General features: G+C 42.3%; 1 protein-coding gene and 1 pseudogene across 1 annotated transcript; one reads left to right on the top strand and one right to left on the bottom strand.

The window, feature by feature from the left end:
* Positions 1-11,464: 11,464 nt before the first annotated feature.
* On the bottom strand, positions 11,465-11,534 carry LOC120367678 (small nucleolar RNA U13; annotated as a pseudogene).
* Positions 11,535-12,949: 1,415 nt separating this feature from the next.
* LOC101029899 (RNA guanine-N7 methyltransferase-activating subunit-like protein) lies at positions 12,950-14,491 on the top strand. The gene has a single exon (XM_039478829.2). The coding sequence runs from the start codon at positions 13,169-13,171 to the stop codon at positions 13,523-13,525; it is 357 nt and encodes a 118-aa protein (XP_039334763.1). The 5' UTR covers positions 12,950-13,168; the 3' UTR covers positions 13,526-14,491.
* The last annotated feature ends 9,059 nt before the right edge of the window (positions 14,492-23,550 follow it).

Genomic DNA, 23,550 nt, shown 5'->3' with positions numbered 1-23,550 from the left:
AATGGCGCGATCTCGGCTCACCGCAACCTCCACCTCCTGGGTTCAGGCAATTCTCCTGCCTCAGCCTCCTGAGTAGCTGGGATTACAGGCACACGCCACCATGCCCAGCTAGTTTTTTGTATTTTTAGTAGAGACGGGGTTTCACTATGTTGACCAGGATGGTCTCGATCTCTTGACCTCGTGATCCACCCGCCTCGGCCTCCCAAAGTGCTGGGATTACAAGCTTGAGCCACCGCGCCCGGCCGACACCCAGGAAATTCTAAGTTTTAGAGCTCTTTGACAGGAACCAGAGACAAAGGCCAAATACATTTAATATTATACCACAGTCACTAATCCCATCCACAAAGGCTCTACTCTCATGGCCCAATCATCTCCTAAGGGCCTCACCTCCTAATACCATCACCTAGGGGGTTAGGATTTCAACATTTAAATTTGGAGCCGGAGGGACACTATATTAATCCGTTTTCACACTGCTATAAAGAGACTACCTGGGAATGGGTAATTTATAAAGGAAAGAGATTTAATTGTCTCACAGTTTCACATGACTGGGAGCCTCAGGAAACTTACAATCACGGCAGAAGGTGAGCGGGAAACAAGGACCTTCTTCACATGGCGACAGGAGAGAGAAGTACCATGAGGAAACGCCAGGCACTTATAAAGCCATCAGATCTTCTGAGCACTCACAGGAACAGCGTGGGGGAAACTGCATCATCCAGTCACCTCCATCCCTTGACATGTGAGAATTACAGGTCCCTCCCTCAACAAACGGGCATTACAATTTGAGATGAGATTTGGGTCAGGACAGAAAGCATAACCATATCATTCACACACATTCAGGCCACAGCAGCAATTAAACCTATAGTAAGCATGATTTCCTGTGATTTATCTCAAATGTCATAGAGCTATCAATGAAGCCAAGATACTATTGAGGAGAATGAATATATATATACATATATATATTTTGAGGTGGAGTCTCACTCTTGTCACCCAGGCTGGAGTGCAATGGCATGATCTCTCATTGCAATCTCTACCTCCAAGTTCAAGGGATTCTTTTGCCTCAGCCTTCAGAGTAGCTGGGATTACAGGTGCCTGCCACCACACCCAGCTTATTTTTTATTTTTTAGTAGAGTTGAGATTTCACCATGTTGGCCAGGCTGGTCTTGAACTCCTGACCTCACGTAATCTGTCTGCCTTAGCCTCCCAAAACGCTGGGATTACAGGCATGAGCCACTATGCCTGGCTGGGAAGATTATATTTTCTAATCATTAATTAATTGGTCTAAGCACCAAAAAGAACTGGACTTTTTGTCAATATTGTCTTTATCACTATCCAGTTACATTTACTAAATTACCAATAGGTTTAATAGTTGTCTGTGTCATCAGGGTTAGACTGAGATCTTGAACACCACTTTGAGATTGGGATCTCACCATTTGTAGCATAGCATTTGCCATTCCCTTATACAAATGAAAATGATCTTAGAATCCTGAAACCAAAATAAATTTTAGAGGCCACTGATTACATTCTACTTGGCATCAGATAGGCCCAAGCTGTCTCCTACCTACTGTTAGCAGCAGTGAATCTGGACAGGTCTGTAGGAACCTCAGCTCCTGCTTCTTCACAAGAAGGAATTTGACTAAGGGGCATAAGGCAGAAAGAGAGAGAGACAGAGGCAGGTTTTAGAGTAGGAGTGAACGTTCATGAGAAGTTTTTAGAGCAGGAATGAAAGAAAGTAAAGTACACTTACCTGGAAGAGGGCCAAGCAGGTGACTTGAGAGATTCAAGGGTGTGACGTGAGTTTTGACATGGGGCTTTCTACGTCAGCATTCTTCTAGGATCTCTTTTCTCCCGATTCTTCCCTTAGTGTGGGCTGCCCACATGCACAGTGGCCTGCCAGCACTTGGGAGGGGCCGCATGCACAGTACGTTTACTGGAGTTGTACACAGGCTCACTTGAGGCGTTCTTTCCTTACCAGGGAAGTGCTCCTAGAATAAGGTCAGATGTCAGTTAAACTCCGCCATTTTGCCCCTTAGTGGGCATGCTGGAGCCCACTCGCCTAACTCCTGAGATCTTATTAGGAAGCTACGGATCACCAGTTTCAGGTGTTTCTGTCTTTTGGGAGACGGCCTGTCCCTGGTGCCAGCTGCGACCAATTATTACTTTAGAGAGACAGCTTAACAACTACCTGATCATCAACTGATGTTGCCTAACATTCCTGCTGGGGTGTGGGAGAGCCCTCTCCCACCCTGCTCATGTGTGCCTATCTACTGTAACACTACCATTTGAAAATCTTTCTTTTTTAATAGCGACAGAGTCTTGCTATGTTATCCAGGGTGATCTTAAACTCCTGGATTCAGTTGGTCCTCCTACCTTGGCCTCCCAGAGTGCTGAAATGACAGGTGTGAGCCACCATGCCTAGCCAAGAATCTACCCTATTTCTAATGGTCCTTTGCACAGTGCTTTTTGATGGTCTTTGGGTAAATCATCCCATTGTTAGGATATTTAATATTTAACTTAAATTCTTTCTATATAGTAGCAAAGACAGCTGTCCTTCATTTGAAAGCTTTCCTCCAATTTGGGCTCATGTTCTGTGCCACTGGCAGAATTAGCAAAGCCTCTTTAAGCTGAAGCTCATGGAGCTTGTTTTCCAAACCTTCAATCATTTTTATGGCTTTGCTTTAAACTCTCTCCAAGTGCTTCGTCTTCTTTTCGAAGCAAAGCCCAGAATTAAATATAGTATGTGAAAGGATATGATTAGTACCAAATTTAGGAGACAATTACTACATAGTTCTTACATTCTGAGCTCTAAGCTCGTTTGTTGATAGTTTTAAAAAATTATCAGATTTTCTAAACAACAACGAAGGTTCCAAAGAGTAATCTTAAATAGCATATGGTCATATTTTAAAACTTTCTGAGCCTGGACATCATGACTCACTCCTGTAATCCCAAACAGTTTGGGTGGTCCAGGCAGGAAGATCACTTAATTCCAGGTGGTCGAGGTTGCAGTGAGCAATGATTGGACTGTTGCACTCCAGCCTAAGTGACAGAAAAAGACTATGCCTCAAAAAAAATAAAAATAAAAATAAAAATAAAAAGCAACAAAACGTTTTTGGCTATGGTCTGTTTTAGTGGAACAAAAGGTCTCAAAGCCCACCTACCTGCTGAGTGTCACTTCTAGCAGAAAAGCTACTTAAACTATAGAACAGATCTTAGAAAGAAGTGTAATGATGATTCACATTTGAACCAATATACTTTCATGTCTTAAAGTCTAGTTATTGCAAAATTACAGGTTCAAAATAGCTGATGCAAATTTACATTACTGCCTACTCTAGAATTAACCAAGCAACCCACAACAGCAATCCTATCCTGATAAAGCTACTCCAAAGTATTTGATACTTAAAATTGTTGGAAAATTTTGCCTTTCGTTTTGTTTTACAAGAGCCACATGCCCCCTTGCCAGCAATGCTTCATAAGAAACCTGCAACAGACACATGTGGTTCCCTTCAAAAAACAGATTAAAAACTTTAAAAGAAAAAACAAGCACTGTAAACAAAGATACATCTTATTTTATGGATTAATGTGCTTAAAATTTTATTGATAAAACATATACTCCTACTGATTTGTTATTTTCTTAATATCATTCTGTGAACCCAAAAGTATCAGAGACATATCTTAATCAATTTAGAAATTGTATTTTACCAAGGTTAAAGACATGCCTATGACACAGACTTAGGTAGTATCTGTCCAAGTTGGTCAAATACAGCTTAGTTTTACACGTTTTAGGGGGACATAAGACATCAGTCAATACATATAAGATGTACTTTGGTTAGGTCCAGAAAGGCGGACAGCTTCAAGTTGGGAGGGGACTTCCAGGTCATATGTAAACTGAAAAGTTTTCTGATTGTCAATTGGTTGAAAGAGTTATTGTCAATAGAAAGGAGTGTATGAGCTATAAGGGGTTGTTGAGACCAAGGTTTCATCATGCAGATGAAGCCTCCAGGCTTCAGAGAGAATAGATTGTAAATGTTCTTGTCAGATTTCAAGAATCTGTTCTATCAGTAATTCCAAAATGGAGGAGGGTATAAGGAGGCATGCCTGGCTCCTGCTTCCCATCGTGGCCTGAACTAGTTTTTTTCCGATTCACTTTGGAATGCCCTTGGCTGAGAGGAGGATCCATTCAGATGGTCAGGGGCCCTTAGAATTTTATTTTTGGTTTACAATTCAAAATGGAATTGAAGGAAGAAAAATACAACTCAGTAGGAAAGCAAGCTCACTTATGAATGTATCAACCTTTGAAAGCATGTACCTTAAGGAATGTGCTAGTTCTTGTTTAAAATGTTTACAGGCTGCCAGCAGTGGTGGCTCAGGCCTGTAATCCCAACACTTTGGGAGGCTAAGGCAGGAGGACTACTTGAGCCCGGGAGTTAGAAGCCAGCCTGGAAAACATAGGGAGACCCTTATCTCTATTAAAAAAAAATTAGTTGGGCATGGTGGTGCATGCTGTGGTCCCAGCTACCTAGGAGGCTGAGGTAGGAGGCTTGCTTGAGCCTGGGAGTTGGAGCCTGCAGTGAGCTATGATCATGCCACTGTACTGCAGCCTGGGCAACAGTGAGACCCTTTCTCTAAAAATAAAAAATAAAATAAAATGTTAGCATTCATATAAGCTAAGTACAATATAAAATTTGGCAGGTATTTCTTTTTTTAAGTTTTATTTATTTTTAATTTATTTTATTTGTTTCTGTTGCTGTAACAGAATAATAATTTTTGCATTTCTCTCTCTCTTTTTTTTTTTTTGAGACAGTCTCTCTCTGTTGCCCAGCTTGGAGTGCAGTGGCACAATCTCAGCCTACCACAGTATCTGCCTTCTGGGTTCAAGTGATTCTTCTTCCTTAGCCTCCCAGGTATCTGGGACTATGGGTGCATGCCACCATACCCAGCTAATTTTTTTTGTTTGTTTGTATTTTTAGTAGAGACAGGGTTTCACCATATTGACCAGGCTGGTCTTGAACTCCTGGCCTCATGATCCACCCGCCTCAGCTTCCCAAAGTGCTGGGATTATAGGCGTGAGCCACCACGCCTGGCCTCTGGCAGGTATTTCTTACATTGAGAAAAATATTCTAGATTCAAAGGAAAAACCACCACTGATAATGCGTTTGAACTCAGCGACGTGGACTGCAGTTTCTGTTAACACTGTTTTCCCAGTGTTGCATAGCTAGTAATACGTATGTTGGGTTGCCAGAACTGTTTATCCTGATGTGTTAGGAGTGTATCTGGCTTTTATAAACGATATTTTATTGCTGTTATTTTATTTTTATTTTATAGACAGGGCCTCACTCTGTCGCCTGGGCTGGAGTGCAGTGGTGTGATCGTTGCTCACTGCAGCCTCCATCTCCTGGGCTCAAAGAATCCTCCTGTCTCAGCCTCCAACTAGCTGGGACTACAGGCTCAAGCCACCATGCCCAGCTCTATTGCTGTTATTTTTAAAGTAAAACAAAGATAGAAAAACACACAGTAATCAAGAAATCAAATTGGACATTAAGAAAAAATTTCCTGAAAGTCATCATATGTATTTTAAGTGATTTCCATGAATTTTAATGTCATAAATCAGTCTTTTAGTGTACACATTCCCAAAAGAAAAGGCAAAATGTGGCCTATTGTGGTAGCTCACATCTGTAATCTCAGCATTTTGGGAAGCTGAGATGGGTGGATGGGTTGAACGCAGGAGTTCCAGACCAGCCTGGGCAATATAGTGAGACCATGTGTCTACCAAAAACATCCACCAAAATTGGCTGGGCATGGTGACACACACCTGTAATTTCAGCTATTTGGTAGGCTGAGGCAGGAGGATTTCTTAAGTCTAGGAGGTTGAGGCTTCAGGGAGCCAGGTTTGTGTTACTGTACTCCAGCCTGAGTGAAATTGAGATCCTGTCTAAAAGAAAAAAAAAAAAAAAGAACAAATAAAAGGTAAAATATGTTCAGTTTATTTGGTGACTACCTGACCCTCATTTTCAATTTTTTTGTTTTAGATTCCAGCCAAGGAAGCTGGGATTTCTTACCATATCAACTCTCTCTGCACCCAGTCTCCCAACCCAGGATCTCTCTGCACCCAGTCTCCCAACCCAGGATCTACTCGTTGCCCATCACTTTCTCTTAACACCGCCTGCCCACCCTCATCCCTAAATGCTCCCCTTTTCCTCGGTTAAAAATACCTGTGATGCAAAAGCTAAGAATACATGAAACCTAGCCTGGAAGAGGAACAGGGAATTTTTCTTAAGGAAAGCTAAGTCGGTTTACATAATTAAAAGCTGGGAGGAAAAAAGGGAAGTGGTGGGGGGGGAAAGAAAGGGAAAGAAGGAGGAAAGGAAGTAGGGAGGCCAGAGAAATTGACCTGTGTATTATGGGGTAAGACTGTCTTCCTTGGTTAGGGAATATGTGAGGTCAGAGGGCTTATGGAGCCAATGAGACGGTAGAAAATTGTGAAAAGATAACTTAAGAATTATTTATGGGATATATTTACTGGATAACTTTTAAAATTTTTATTTTGTTTTATTTATTTTTAAAGATAGATTCTCATTCTGTTGCCCAGGTTGAGTACAGTGGCGTGATCAAGCTGACTGCTGTCTTGAACTCCTAAGCTTAAGCAACTCTCCTGCCTTAGTATCTTGAGTAGCTGGGACTACAGATGCAAGCCACCACACCCAGTTAATTTTTAAACTTTTTGTGTAGAGATGGGGGTCTCACTATGTTGCCCAGGCTGGACTGGAACTCTTGGCCTCAAGTGATCCTTCCACTTCAGCCTCTCAAAGTACTTGAATTGTCCGGGCGCGGTGGCTCAAGCCTGTAATCCCAGCACTTTGGGAGGCCGAGGCGGGTGGATCACAAGGTCAAGAGATCGAGACCATCTTGGTCAACATGGTGAAACCCCGTCTCTACTAAAAATACAAAAAAAATAGCTGGGCATGGTGGTGCGTGCCTGTAATCCCAGCTACTCAGGAGGCTGAGGCAGGAGAATTGCCTGAACCCAGGAGGCAGAGGTTGCGGTGAGCCGAGATCGCGCCATTGCACTCCAGCCTGGGTAACAAAAGCGAAACTCCGTCTCAAAAAAAAAAAAAAAAAAAACAAAGTACTTGAATTACAGGCATGAGTCACCACACCTAGCCAGCAATGGATAACTTTGAATGTTTTAGAACCTAGGTAAGGTTAAAAGATGGGAAATTGTTTAAAAAACTAATATTGGTGGCCTGGCATGGGGGCTCACATCTATAATCCCAGAACTTTGGGAGGCTGAGGTGGGAAGATCACTTGAGGTCAAGCATTTGAGACCAGCCTGAGAAGCACAGGGAGACTTCTTCTCTACAATAAAACAAAATAAAATTAGCTGGGTATGGTGGTGCATACCTGTGGCCTCAGTTACTCTGGAGGCTGAAACAGGAATATTGCTAGACCCCAGGAGGTCCAGGTTGCAGGGAGCTGTGACGGCATCACTGTACTCCAGCCTGGCTAACAGAGCAAGACCCTGTCTCAAAAACAAACAAACAACATAACAAATAAGCAAAAACACAAACTAACAAACATTGGTTGTTTCAAGGATGCCTCTCTTTTTCTGTTTTTTTTTTTTTTTTAAAGACAGAGTTTCACTCTGTTGCCCAGGACTGTCATGAAGCACCCCTGACTTCTCTGCCCAAGTGGACTCAGGGACTCAGGTTGATTTACAGGCCTTGCTCTGGCTCCTTCCTAGGGGCCCTCTTCTTAAGAGGAGATGATGCAGCCAGGCATGCATCTAAGACCCTGGAGGGTGTTGAATAGCCAGGCTGGAATGCAATGGCGCGATCTCAGCTCACTGCAACCTCTGCCTCCTGTGTTCAAGCAATTCTTGTGCCTCAGCCTCCTGAGTAGCTGGGATTACAGGTGCCTGCCACCACACCCGGCTAATTTTTGTTATATTTTTATAGAGACAGGGTTTCATCATGTAGACCAGGCTGGTCTCGAACCCCTGACCTCAGGTGATGCACTTGCCTTGACCTCCCAAAGTGCTGGGATTATAGGCATGAGCCACTGTGCAACTGGCCAAAGATGCTTCTTTGAATTTGGCTCTGTGCTACAAGCAGTACTTCGGGCCTGTAGGCCTAGCGGGAGCAGCCCTGAACATAGCAGTGCCTTGCTCTGAGCTTCGTCCACTGTAGCCTCTGGGTAGGGAGGTGCAGCCTAGGTGCCCTGCCCACCCAACAGTCACATGGCCACTATCTAGATCAAGCTTCAAAATACACAGCACCCCGTGACTTTACTGCCCAAATGGCCTCAGGTTGATTTACAGGCCTTGCTCTGGCTCTTTTCTGGGGGTGCTCTTCTTAAGAGCAGATGCTGCAGCCAGGCACACACCCAAGATCCTGGAGGGTGATACATAGCCCAGAGCTCCCATGGGAGGTGGGAGGGAGGTGCAGCACATCATCCTTCACTGCAGAAGAAGAGGACTGCCTCATGCCATCACCCTCTGGCTTGTCATGCTAAGGAGATGGAGAGTTAGAACCTGAAGCCTGGCCTTCCACACATCCTAGAGATATAGAAAGATTGAACATAATCTATTTAGCAGCATGTTAGCTTGGTTTGTATTTATACATTAGTCATATGGTATGTGGGTCTCTACCCATATTGTATCCTGAGCCCACAAATAACAGGGGCACCCATGCACCTGACCAAACGGAACCATATGCCTCTGAGATGCCTAAGGATTATCCTTCAAAGACAGAAGCTGGAGTGTTACTTCTCTGATGTGTTTCATCTGTTTAAAAATCCCCTTGAGGAAGCACTACAGTCTAGTCTGCAGTGACTTGCTGCCAAACCCCACCTCCACACCTCTTACCTGCTTGATCTTGGGCAAGCTTCTTCACCTCTCTAAGACTCATCAGAAAACTGGTTGTAACAGGATTAAGTGAACACATCCTTGGCTGGGCGTGGCAGCTCACACCTATAATCCCAAAGTTTTGGGAATTGAGGTGGAAGGATCCCCTTAAGACCAGGAGTTCAAGACCAGCCTGGGCAACCTGCAGCATAGCAAGACCCCATCTGCAAAAAAAAATAAAAAAAAGAAAGAAAGAAAAAGAGAACATCCGTGAGGCACACTTAGTACCATGCCTGGTACACAGCAGGTCTCCGTGAGAGTAGCATTTAAATTCACTTCTGTCTTTGACCTATTTCCACATTATCATTCATGTTTTAGGCTAAAGATTGTAGAATCGTTGAGCTGAAGGAATCTATAGTCATTTTGTAGAACATACTCTCTGGGCGAACAAACTTTGGAGTCAAAGAGACCAGGGTGCTCTCCTCCCTTCATCCCCTTCCAGGTGGGTCATGAGGGGTAGTCACTTATATCAGCGTCCTCAGTTATAAGATGGCAGTAATAGCAACTAAATCACTGTACCATTATAAGGATAAAGTTAGAAAAATACACAAAAATGCCATCTTGCAAGTTGATTATTTTCTCCAAGTGTTGTGCCTCAAACTTACATTGAATTTTATTCTATTTTAAACAATTTCTCTAATTTACTGGGATTCTGAATGTTAGCGAAGTCTGCCAAATGAAAGTGAAATTTTATTAGCCCAGTGCGGTGGCACCTGCCTGTGGTCCCAGCTCCTCAGGGCAGGCTGAGGTGGGAGGATCGTGAGAGCCTGAGAGTTCAGGTTGCAGTAAGCTGTTATCGTGACACTGCACTTCAGCTTGGGAGATAGAACAAAACTCTGTCTTAAAAAAAAAAAAAAAAAGTGAAATCTCTAATTATTTGGTACATTTAGAATTGTTTTAAAACATTTTTTCTGCATTAAGGGAAAAACACTTTCTTCCTTTCTACTCACATGCTCAATGAAATGCAGAATACAGAACACCAGATGTATGTAAGGTTTTTTCCTACACACCAACCAACTGGGTGTCCTGTAATTCAATTCAATTCTGACACTATCTACCTGGAGGCAGCATCAGATCGCACAAGTGAGGTCTCAGTCCCCAAAGACTCCCCTCTTCTTCAGATGCCAATCTCAAGTCCGGGCCACCCATTCTAACTCACTAACCACAAACTAGAGCTCCCCACTTGGGTACAACTAATTTGATAGGACAGCTCCCAGAACTCAGAGAAACACTTATATTTACCAGCTTGTTATAAAGGATATTAGCAAGCATACACAGATGAAGAGAGGCGGAGGGTGAGTTTTGGAGGAGGGAGAGCAGAGCTTCCATTGTCCCGGAAGTTTTCATGGAGTTTAATCTCCAGTGCCCTCAATGACCCCTTTCCTGTAGGTTGGTGGGAGGGACTGAATGTTCTGACATTTTAGTCCTCCAATCACATGTTCTTTCTAATGACTGGCTGGCCCTATCCTGAAGCTAGCTAGGGACCCTGCCATAAGTCACCTTATTAGCATAAACTCAGGTGTGATCAAAAGTGCTTTTGGGGCCAGTCCCAGTGACTCATGCCTACAATCCCAGTATTATGGGAGGCTGAGGTGAGAGGATCACTTGAGCCCAGGAGTTCAAGACCAGCCTGGGCAACATGGTGAGAACTTGTCTCTTATAAAAAAAAAAAAATTAAGCGGTCATAGTGATGTGCGCTTGTGGTCCCAGCTACTCAGGAGCTTGAGGTGGGAGGATCACTTAAGCCTGGGAGTTTAAAGCTGCACTGAGCCGTTTGTGCCACTGCATCCAGCCTGAGTGGCAGAGCAAGACCCTCTCTCAAAAGAAAATCCCAACAGTGGTGAATTTTTTTTATCACTCACAAAATTCTGAGGTGTTCAACAACTTGTACAAGAACCAGTTATGACAGAAGATGCTCCTATCACCATTATCACTTGGGCAATTACAAGGGATTTAGGAGCTCCATGTCAGGAACTTGGAACAAAGCCCAAATGGATTTCATATTATACCAGTTTGTCTCATGGTGCAACTGATTTTTATTTTCACTGGAGAGAGTTAGCTTCTGCTTTGATTCCATTTACATGGCTGGTGCTCACCTTTCGGACTTGGACCTTCAGACGTAAAATGTAATTATCACCACAAAAAAATCATACAACTATTGTGTTGTTTCTGGTACTTTTTTTCTCTTTAATTTCGTGTCAGGTAATGTGCTGATGTGGTAACCAGATTCAAGGGTGGCAGGTTTCCCTCCCTCCCTCCCTCCCTCCCTTCCTTCCTGCCTTCCTTCCTTTCTTTTTGGACAGTCTAGCTCTATTGCCCAGGCTGGAGTACAGTGGAGAGATCAGGGCTCACTGCAGCCTCCACCTCCTGGGTCAAGGGATCCTCCCACACCTGTCTTCTATATAGCTTGGACCACAGGTGCATGCCATTATGTCTGGCTAATTTTTGGATTCTTTGTAGAGACAAGGTCTCACTTTGTTGCCCAGGCTCGACTCAAACTCCTAGGCTCAAGCCATCCTCCTGCCTTGGCCTCCCAAACTGCAGGGATTACAATGTGAGCCACCACACCTGGCAGGGTGACACATCTCACACATGAGCGTGAACACCCAGTCATCACGCTTATGAACTACCAAAGGATCTCTGGCACTTTTAAAAAAGCCTAACAAGTCAACAATTTCTCTTGAAGTCACAGTAAAATGCGACAAAAGATTGGAGAAATGTGCTTACTGGAGTCTCTGGACTGTTTGACCCATCACACACATCTCTCCCTTTCTTCCTGGAGGATTACTTGATGAAGGGAGGTGAGTCCAGGTCACTCAGAGACACAGCCACGTGGAGCTCGACTGTGCCCTGGCAGCAGACATGCAGAGTCCAAGGCCAAGAGCAGCGGGAATAGGGACTGACGTGACATTTGAATTGGGACTGGTACAGTTGGGAGAGATTCAGTGCCAGATACTCAGATTGACTTTCTTCCCCTCTTCCAAAGGCATTATCTAGTACTCTGTTTACACATCTAGCACTTGCTTGCTCTAATAATAGTCATGGGCCTGAATCACCCTCGTCACTGCATGTTACACAGAGTCTTCAGCTGTTTCTATGACTGGCATGGTTGGTGTTCAGCGCTATCTGGAAACCTCTAAGAATGTGCAGGGTAACCAGTGATTTTAATTTTAGCTATGCGTGACATGAGGGATCTTCTATTTATTTCTATTGACCTGTCTTTAAAACATGTTGTATAATAATAATAAGAATTCCACAGAAAAACTTCAGTATGAATCCCTATGCAGTATATATGTAACTATATGCAATTGTGACTTAAATATATTAAGAGAAAATGTATCTTCATATTATTACTGCTATACATACAATCAATTTGCTGACATAAGTGAGACAAATACCTGTATACCTGTATAAATGAGAACCTATTCAGTGGACTTCTGGGGTACTAAGAATATTCAGTTTCTTGATCTGGGTGCTAGCTCCACAAATATATTAAATTTGTGAAAATTCATTGGACAAAAGATTTATAATATACGCCCCTTTCTGTATTCTGTTATAGTTCCACAAAGACTTTTAAACATTTGCTATGTAATGTTAGTTTTCTGAGGACAAAATTGAGCAGTTGCAACAGTATACCATCTACATACGACAGTCCATATTGGAGCTACATCCAAAGTCAAATGATTTTTGAAAATTTTGCCAAGTCAAACCCAGCAGACCTAAATCTCTCATTTAAAGAGGACTCTATTTTCTCTCTCCCAACTTCCCACCTGCATATAAAGATAACATTTCTCATCACCTCACAATAACAGAGATGTAATAAATCAAGTTTTAAAATACTCCTCTCTTTAGTCATATGTATTTTGTTGTAAAATTCCACTTTTTTGGAAAGTGTGGGAAAATAGGCTCTCTAATTCACTGTTGATAGAGTACAAATTAGTATAAACTCAGATCAATTTCGAACTGTCTATAAAAATGTAAAATGTTCATGAAATTGATCAAGCAACTTTAGAATAATTCCATATAGACATTAGCCTGCGGGAAGCGGAAGTCAGGTGATTGTCGGATTCTAGCGGAAGTGGCTCCATTGCCTTGGAGAGCTGGAGTGGTCTGGAGTTCCACGGCATGGTGAGCCAGAGGCCACCTCTCCGGCTGCCTCTCAGTGTCTCGCCGGCGGGGTTCGTCCCGAACTGGATAGGCACAGCCCTTGGGAGATTTAAGCAACCTAAACATTAAGCAATACAGCTGCCTCAAATCTCTGGGAATTTCAGAATGACTGACACTGCCCAAGCGGTTCCAAACTTTAAAGAGATGCTTGCTAGTAGATTCACAAAAGTTGACAAGGAGTATCAGGAATACCTGGAACACCGTCCTGAGTCCCCTCCAATTGTTGAGGAATGGAATAGCAGAGCTGGTGGGAACCAAAGAAACAGAGGCAACTGGTTGCAAGATAACAGGCAGTTCAGAGGCAGGGACAGCAGATGTGGGTGCCCAAGTGACAATCGATCCAATCGGTGGCATGGACGATCCTGGGGTAACAATTACCCGCAACACAGACAAGAACCTTACTATCCCCACCAATATGGACATTATGGTTACAACCAGCGGCCTCCTTACGGTTACTACTGATAGAAATGTCGGCAGCTTTTAGTAAAAGCATTTACTCTGTTACCGTGACAAAAGTTTGGGTGTCTTCTGTTGGTCATATTTTTACATATGATTTTAGAGTATGGATTATTGATTTTTTTGGAAGCTGAGACTTAAAAAAAAAATAGATCTTACTTGCGACACGCGATGGTTGCTGAGAATACCTGAAATTGTGGATTATGTTGCTTGACTTCTACCTCAGTCTTCTTTGTTTGATGATGCAATAGTGCTTAGAGTTTGGTATATTTTTCTTATTTGACCTCTAGGAGTTCTTCGTTTTACACAGAAATAAAAGTCTTAAAATAGAAAATGCCTGCTTTTACTTTGTAAGGTAAGAGAGTCTCCATACGCTTAGATGTGCTCCTCCTGTCTGAAATTCTAGAGGTTAATATAATCAGCTCATGAATGCACAGATATGCTTCTTGTGATAGATTGTACGTAACATCAGCTGTTGAAAGGTAAAACAATTGCTTTTGTTATGTGACTATGGTATTTTGTGATTCCTCACTCTGTAGATAATGAGCGAGCTCCACATTTATTTGGGTCTCTTTTTAGAGAGAAATCACTAATAAAACTGTAAAATAAGGAGGGAATCATTATCAGTTTGTGTCCTAATCTGGTGGTGGTTGGGATTAGGGTACACATCATGCTGTACAAATGCTAAGGCTTTTCGCTAACATAGCAGCTCAAAATTCACACATACAAACATTTAACTCTGTACTGTTCAAACTCCTTTTTAATCCTATAAATAATGCTGCATTTTGATTGTTTTGCTTTTTTCGTATTTAATGTGGGCTGATTTTACAATGTTATATTCACTTCCAGATGCATACCTCTGCTGCTTTCTCTTCTATAAATAGTGATGCTATAAACTTCCTTTCACAGAGATCTTTCTATTTCAAATCACTTTCATGGTAATTACAATGGTTTCATTCAAATAAAAATTTTTTTTTATTAAAAAAAGAATTATTCCATATCTTTGGGGGCTAAGTCACTGAAAATAATAATAGTAAGAATTATCCCAGAAATACGCTGAGAAGTCTGCTGCATTTTTGTTATTTAGTCATTCATGCACTCAACATTCAGCTGGCAGATACTTAGTGAGTACCTGCTGTGTAGTAGGTAGAGAGCTGGGTTCTGGGGACATACTGGTGACCAAGACAACTGCAGTCCCAGCTTTGGAGGACTCTGAAAATGTCCATATGCCAGTTGGAAATATAGTTACCAAAAATGAATCACACAATTTTTGACTATTGCACATTTAATTTATAATTACAAAGCCTATATCCCAGCACTTCAGAAGGCCAAAAAAGGGGGATCACTTGAGTTCAGGAATTCCAGGCCAGACTGGACATCAGAGTGAAACCTCGTCTCTAGAAAAATATAAAGGGCTGAGGTGGGAGGATCACTTGAGCCCTGGAGGTTGAGCCTCCAGTGAGCTGTGATGGTACCACTGCGCTCCAGCCTGGGTGACAGAAAAAGACCTAGTCTTTAAAAAAAATAGAAAATAATAAAATAAAATTATAAAAGAAACCAATAACAAATTATTTGAATTATTTTAATTATTCTTTCATTTCAGTGAAGAAGCACGTATAGAACATGTTTAGAGAAAATTTAGAAGACATTAATAAGGATATTATCTCTGAATAAGGTTATGAAGACTATCACTTAAGATACTTCTTTCTTTCTTTTTTTTTTTGAAACAAAGTCTCACTCTGTCACCAGGCTGGAGTGCAGTGGGGTGATCTCAGCTCACAGCAACCTCCACTTCCCAGGTTCAAGCAATTCTCTTGCCTCAGCCTCCCGAGTACCTGGGACTACAGGCACGTGCCACCACACCTGGCTAATTTTTTATTTTTAGTAGAGATGGAGTTTCACCATATTGCTCAGACTGATCTTGAGCTCCTGACCTCAGATGATCCGCCCACCTCGGCCTCCCAAAGTGTTGGGATTACAGGCGGGAGCCACCACGCCTGGCCAGGATACTTATGTCTTAAGAGGCAGGATCTTGCTATGTTGCCCAGGCTGGAACGTCATGGTTATTCACAGGCTTTACCCTTGAGCTTCTGGGCTCAAGCATGCTTCTGCCTCAGCCTACCCAAGTAGCTGGGACTATAGGCATGTACCACCATGCCTGGTTTAAAATGTTTGAATTTTTTTTTTTTTTTTTTTTTTGAGACGGAGTTTCGCTCTTGTTACCCAGGCTGGAGTGCAATGGCGCGATCTCGGCTCACCGCAACCTCTGTCTCCTGGGTTCAGGCAATTCTCCTGCCTCAGCCTCCTGAGTAGCTGGGATTACAGGCACGTGCCGCCATGCCCAGCTAATTTTTTTTTTGTATTTTTAGTAGAGACGGGGTTTCACCATGTTGACCAGGATGGTCTCGATCTCTTGACCTCGTGATCCACCCGCCTCGGCCTCCCAAAGTGCTGGGATTACAGGCTTGAGCCACCATGCCCGGCCGAAATGTTTGAATTTTTAATGATTACTTATAAGTCTGTGGCTGAATAAATATGTACATAGCACATTTCTAATTGTCTTTTTTTTTTTTTTTAATTGAGATAGAGTCTCACTCACAAGTTGCCCAGGTTGGAGTGCAGTGGTGAAATCATAGTTCATTGCAGCCAGCTGTTCCTGGCCTCAAGTGATCCTCCCACCTCAGCATCCTGAGTAGCTGGAATTACCAAGCTAATGTGTTTTTTTTTTTTAATTTTAATTTTTAACTGTCATTTTTAAATGTTTTGTGATGGGGGGGGTCTCATTTTGTTGCCAAGATTGGTCTTGAATTCTTGGCCTCAAGTAATCCTCCCAACTAGGTCTCCTAAAGCTCAGAATTATAGGTGCGAGGCACTGCGCCCGACCAAATCATCTTCTTAAACTAAATTCACAGGGATCATTAAGAAACTGTGATGTTAATATGGTTTAGTAGTTACTTCTATTATAGCTGCTGAATAGGCAGTATGCAACTGAGGCCAAAACATGCAAATATAACTGCATCTGTGTGTGTAAGCCACTTAGGACAGGAAAGCAATACTAAGAGTCAGCTCCTTTTAGATAAACTAGATAATAAGATTAAGATATGGAGTGAAAAGCTGGAGAGGCAGGCAGGTAAACTGTCACTGACCAGACACAATTCTCTCCAAAGGATTAGACCTGGGCACAGTATTTTCTAGATGGTTATGCAGAAAGCCCTCTTAATACAAAATCCAGGCTTGAAAAATCTCAGTGTGGCAAGGGTTAGCGGCATGAATCAGTGCCGGGGTGGCGGGGGGGCGGGGGGGAGATGTTACATTGGGTGTCATGATTTTTCAAGAAATGTGCATCTGCATTACTATCTTACTTGGGACACTTTGTATCCCAAGATTCCTTGGTCAGGCCCAGTGGCTCATGCCTGTAATCCCAACACTTTGGGAGGCTGATTCAAGAGGATGGCTTGAGGCCAGGAGTTGGAGATCAGCCTGGATAGCAGAGTGAGATCCTGTGTCTACAAAAGAAAACAAAAATTAAAGATTATTTTACCATAAGGGAATTTTAAAAAATTGTCTGTTTTTAATTCCATAGGGTTGGCTGGCTGTGTGTTACATTAAAGGCATTCAAAAGGGAAAAATGTTCTTTAAGGTTGTTATTTGTATTTGTTGACATTTATTGATTGCTTTTGATGGGCCAAGCACAGTACTAAACAGATTTTGTGTGTACTGTCTCATATAATCCGTGTAACATATGAGCTAGATACTAACATTAAACTCATGTAAATCCTCCCAACAACCCTATGAGTGGTTACTGTTATAAGAACCATCTCACAAATAAAGAACTTTCCCAGGGACACATAGTGAATAAGTGGGAAGAGTCAGGGTCTAAACTAAAGTTTGTTATAATTCCAAGCTTGAACTCTTATCCAGACTGCTCTGTATATAAACAAGTACAAGGAAAAGGCTCTCAAATGCGTAGGTTCAGGAAGAGAAAGCCTCATCTCATAAGCATAAAGCTGCATGGACCTTGGAGATATCTAGACCAACTTCTTGATCATTCAGATAGGAAAACTAAGGCACAAAACTCTTGGTCACACACTTAGTAGCAGAGCCAGGAAGCCTGAACAGGACTTTCTGACTCCCATTGCTTTTCCCTTCTTCTCTATACTTGTGTACATTAGAAGTGTACCTGCCAACAAAAGGATGATTGTGAACTGGGTGCAGTAGTGCACAACCATACTCCCAGCTGCTTGGGAAGCCGACGTGGGAGGATCGCTTGAGTTCAGGAGTTTGAGACCAGCCTGGGCAACATAACAAGACCCCATTCCTATATATATATATAAAATTTTTGAGACAGAGTTTTTCTCCATTACCCAGGCTGCAGTGCGGCAGTGCAATCTTGGCTTACTGCAGCCTTGGCCTCCAAAGCTCAAAGGATCCTCCTACCTCAGCCTTCTGAGTAGCTGAGACTACAGGCTTGCACTACCATACTAGTCTAACTTACTTTTGAATAGAGACAGAGTCTCACTATGTTGCCCAGACTGTTTTGAACTCCTGAGCTCAAGCAATCTTCCCACCTCGACCTCTCAAAATTTTGAGATTACAAGCATGAACCACTGCACTTGACCAAAAAGTCATCATAAAATAAGACAATGGCGGGGCGAGGTGGCTCACGCCTGTAATGCCAACACTTTGGGAGGCTGAGGTGGGTGAATCACAAGGTCAAGAAATCAAGATCATCATGGGTGACATGATGAAACCCCGTCTCTACTAAAAGCACGAAAAATTAGCTGGGCATGGTAGCATGCACCTGTAGTCCCAGCTACTCGGGAGGCTGAGGCAGGAGAATTGCTTGAACCCAGGAGGCAGAGGTTGCCGTGAGCTGAGATCATGCCACTGTCCAGCAGCCTGGAGACAAAGCGAGACTCCATCTCAAAAAAAAAAAAAAAAGGATGTTTGCAAGCTTTCCATGACTGGAAACTAAGCTTTTCCTCCTCAGCATCATCAGTTCCTGACCTCCCACCCTTCTTGTACTTAAGCTTAATTTTATGTGTCTCTGAGCAAGAATTCCGTGCCTAAAGCTGTTACCGAAATATGCCCATTGTTTCTAAATATTATTTTTAAAATTTCTAAATGTATAATCTAGACAAAATGTTTCACTAAGAGCACGCAGTTGCCATGGTATTCAAGACAGCATCTACAGCACACAAACTTATTCTTAATATAGCTGTTTCTAATTACAATAGAAAGTTGCAAGCAGTGAATTCAGGTAGGGTGAGGGGATAAACAAAATAGAACATACTTCATGATTTTTTTACTGTTTTCAAAACCATCATTCCCAGCTGCTGCCAATATCATAACTGTCATCATCTATATTGACAGGACTGGCATTTGCCTCTATTTACAGACTGGGAGCATCTGGGGTCTGTGTTACTGTTAACAATAAATAGATGATCGTCAAAACTACTTATTGACTACTTATATAGAGCAAATGCTCAGTCATTAAACAAGCAAGTATTTTCTTGTTTGGGTACCGAAGAGATTGGCACAGCTTGGCTGAGAGGAAAGGACTTTATTTCATTTATTTTATTTGTATTTGTTTTGTTTTCTTTGCTTTTGTCTTTTTGTATTTCTTTATTTATCGAGCCTGGGTCTTGCTCTGTTGCCCACACTAGAATGCAGTGGTGCAATCACAGCTCACTGCAGCCTCCATCTCCCAGGCTCAAGCAACCCTCCCACCTTAGCCTCTTGAGCAGCTGGGACCAGAGGTACATGCCACTACCCTGGGTTAGTTATTACGTTTTTTTGTCTTGAACTCCTGGGCTCAAGCATCCACCATGCCTGGCCACAATTGACACAGAAATGAATCACAGGAAAAAAATAACATAAAATAGGACTGGGAGCAGTGGCTCGTGCCTGTAATCCTAGCAGTTTGAGAGGCGGAGGCAGGAGGATCTTGAGCCCAGGAGTTCAAGACCAGCATGGACAACACAGCGAGATCCCGCCTCTACCAAAAATACAAAAATTAGCTGGGTGTGGTGGTGCTCTCATCACTGTCCCAGCTACTTGGGGGACCCAGATGATAGGATCCTTTCAATTTCGGAGGTTAAGGCTGCTGTGAACTGTGATAGCACCTCTGCACTCCAGCCTGGGCAACAGAAAGAGGTCCTGTCTCCAAAAAGAAAAAAAAAAAAAAATGTGCATCAGTTGTAAGGGAGGAACTTTATACAAAGAGGAGCCTCTGGCTTCCATAAGCTGGCCTGGAGGCAACAGCTACACCCTATTTCCCTCCTCTTAGACATAGACGATCTCACAGATATCAAACTCTGACAAGGTTATCCTGAGACCTTGACAGAATGAGACACAGCAAGCCTACTTCATAAATTTGTTCATAAGCACTTACAAAAGCAAGGCCATTTTACGACCCACAAAATACCAGATTTTCTCTCCTCTCTGGTTAAATGAGTGACTGCAGCTGGGCATGGTGGTGCATGCCTGTGGTCCCAGCTACTTGGGAGGCTGAAGTGGGAGGATTGCTTAAGCCTAGGTTTTTGAGGAACAGGTGGTGTTCAGTGACATGATTAAGTTCTTTAGTGGTGATTTCTGAAATTTTGGTGCACCCATCACCCAATTTGTAGTCTTTTATCCTTTATCAAAAGTTTAAAAATTTCACATCTCGGACTGGGCACAGTGCCTCACACCTGTAATCCTAGAACTTTAGGAAGCTGAAGCAGATGGATTGCTTGAGCCCAGGAGATAGAAACCAGCCTTGGTAACATGGCGAAATCCCATCTCTACCAAAAAAAAAAAAAAAAAAAAAAAATAGGAGAAAAAAAAAAAAGAATCAGCCAGTCTCATAAGCTGGTTTCAAAATAAATAAATGAATAAATAAATAGATTAAAAATTTTTTAATTGCACATATCAGTGTCATTGTACTAATGTCATGTTAATAATCAAAAATGTTAGTTGATACCAACAAGCAAGGATGTAAGTAATATCGGGCACTTTAGCAGCATTCACAACTATAATTGCCCACTAAAATTTAACAGTCTCTCTGTACTTATGTATGACGTTAATTGTGTGTTAAATTGATAAAAGTTGGGTTGTTAAAACTCTAGCATGTCATAGCACTCTAACCATGTAGTTGATCTAATAAATCCCAGCAGTCTCTATGATGTCATCGGCAGCCAATGAGAGCGTCCGTTGGCATGCAGTCACCTCGACAAATAACTGTTTACTCCCTATCCCATACTCAGTACACACTGAGCATCGTCCCAAGAGAGATGAATGAATCAGTCCTTTTCTGGAGAGCTCATAGTGAATTACTGGTGTGGTAACCACACTGCTAACATATTCTAAGCAAAGGAATTGGTGGTTAACTGGTTTGTGTAACCTTATGAAACTAGGATTCCATTCATCTTTTAAAAATACTAAAAATAGCTCTAATTCTCCATTTCTATCATACAGGACTTCTGGTGGGAACTGCTGCTTATGCCACAGCCTTCAGCAACACGGACATCAATGTGTCAGCAAGTCAGTTTCCATTTTTACTTTTATTATGCCCTGCTTGTGGGTTTAGAAATTTATTAAAGCTGGGCACAGTGGCTCATGCCTGTAATCCCAGCACTTTAGGAGGCCAGGGCAGAAGAACTGCTTGAGCCCAGGAGTACAAGACCAGCCTGGGCAACTCAGACCTCATCTCTACAAAAATTCAAAAATTAGCAGGGCATGGTGGTGCACACCTGTAGGTCCAGTTAATCAGGATGCTGAGATGGGAGGACTGCTTAAGTCTGGGAGGTAGAGGCTGCAATGAGTCATGATCACACACCAACCTGAGTGACAGAACAAGACCTTATCCCTAAACCACACACACACACACACACACACACACACACACACACACACACACGGATTATATATGCAAAACTCTTAGTTATCAATTATAAAATGAGGAGAAATGTAAAAACTATTTTAAAGTTACGAAACGTCTCTGAACTCAGTGGTATTGCCTATATGCTGGGAGTGAAGTGATTCTAAGCGTCAAACTAGATCCCAGATGCTAAAGTTCTTACAGAGGTTTTTCTTAAGATGGCTTTGTAGGCAAAACTTCATTATCAGTGACATAAATTTAAATGTGAGTAATATAAAGACACTTCAGCACAGTTCACTGCTATTATTGTGCACTAAAATTTAAGTAACTTTATGCTTATGTATGATGTTAATTATGTGTTAGATTGAAAAATTTGGGTTGTTGAAACTCTAGCATACTAAGAACTTTTTGTATTAAGAGCCTACTTTTTACATTTAATTTCTTTTTTTTGAGACAAGGTCTTACGATGTTGCCCAGGCTCATCTTGAACTCCTGGGCTCAAACAATCATCCTGCCTCAGCCTCTCAAAGTTCTGGGATTACAGGTGTGAGCCACCACACCCAGCCCAAGACCCCACTTTCTGTTCTTCACAAATATGCTTACTACAGTTCACTTAGGTATTCAAACAATTAATGATTGATCTCTCTCAACTAGATAAATACAATATTTATGGGATAATATACTCTCCTTTTAGCTGACAATGTTTTCAGATGGGTCCTAGAAATTTCACTCAAGAAAAGCTCTAAAAGATCTTCAGAATCAACATGAATTAGACTCATCTTCACAATAGATCTTGAGAATAGATCTCAAGATGTATTCATGAGACTAAATGGAATTTACTTTCATCCCAGAAAAGTCTTTAGACTTAAAAGTGCAGTTCGTATTATACAACAATTAAGAGTATGTCCTTGGTGGGGCATGGTGGCTTATGCCTGTAAACCCAGCACTTTGGGAGGTTGAGGCAGGAGGATCACTTGAGCCCAGAAGTTTGAGACCAGCCTTGGCAACATAGCAAGACCTTGTCTCCACAAATAATTTTAAAAAATAGCCAGGCATGGTGGCTTGTGCCTGTGGTCCTGGCTAATCAGGAGGTTCAGGTGAGAGAATCGCTTGAGCCTGGGAGGCCAAGGCTGCAGTGAGTTTTCCTGCAATCCAGCCTGGGAAACATAGTGAGAACCCTCCCCCCTTCACCACCCCAAAAAGAGTATGTCCTCTGGAATAGAATTGTCTTAGGTTCAAGTCTGCCCCGTCACTTACTGTATATTCTATGCTTCAGTTTCTTCATCTGTAAAGTGGTAATAATAATAGTACCTGTATCATAAAGTGATTGTGAGGTTGAACTAAGTGAGTACATGTAAGATTCTTAGAACAGTGGCTGGTACATACCAAGGGCTCAATAAATATTAGTCATTATTACGTGCTTTTTTAATCTTAACAGTTGTCTTAAAAATAACATTTCTGGCTGGGCATGGTGGCTCACACCTGTAATCCCAGCCCTTTGAGAGGCCAAGGTGTGTGGACCACCTGAGGTCAGGAGTTCGAGAACAGCCTGGCCAACATGGTAAAAACCCATCTCTACTAAAAATTAAAAAAAAAAAAAAAATTAGCCAGGTATAGTGGTACACACCTATAATCCCAGCTACTCAGGTGGTTGAGACAGAATTGCTTGAACCCGGGAGGCAGAGGTTGCAGTAAGCCAAGATTGTGCTATTGCATTCCAACCTGGGCTAGACAGTGAGACTCCATCTCAATAATAATAATAAAATTTCTGGGCCAGGCACTGTGCCTCACACTTGTAATCCCAGCCCTTTCGGAGGCTGAGGAGAGTGGATCACTTGAGGTCAGGAGTTTGAGACCAACCTGGTCAACACAGGGAGACCCTGTCTCTACTAAAACTACAAAAATTAGCTGGGTGTGGTGGCACATGCCTGTAATCCCAGCTACTCAGGAGATTGAGGCAGGAGAATTGCTGGAACCCGGAAGGGAGAGGATGCAGTGAGCCAAGATTTTGCCACTGCACTCCAGCCTGGGCAACAGAGCAAGATTCCATCTCAAAAAATAAAAAAAATTCTGGAGCTAACGGTAATCAGGTAATTTCCCAAGTAGTGGCTTGAGAAAAAGTTGACTCCCTTCTCTGCCTGCCATTTTTTTTTTAACTTGTTTGTTTTTA

The sequence above is a fragment of the Saimiri boliviensis genome, chromosome 8 (genome assembly GCF_048565385.1).
Source record: "Saimiri boliviensis isolate mSaiBol1 chromosome 8, mSaiBol1.pri, whole genome shotgun sequence".
NCBI classification, from domain to species: domain Eukaryota; kingdom Metazoa; phylum Chordata; class Mammalia; order Primates; family Cebidae; genus Saimiri; species Saimiri boliviensis.
Note: the sequence above shows the minus strand (reverse complement) of the source record. Positions and strands in the feature narration are given on the sequence as shown.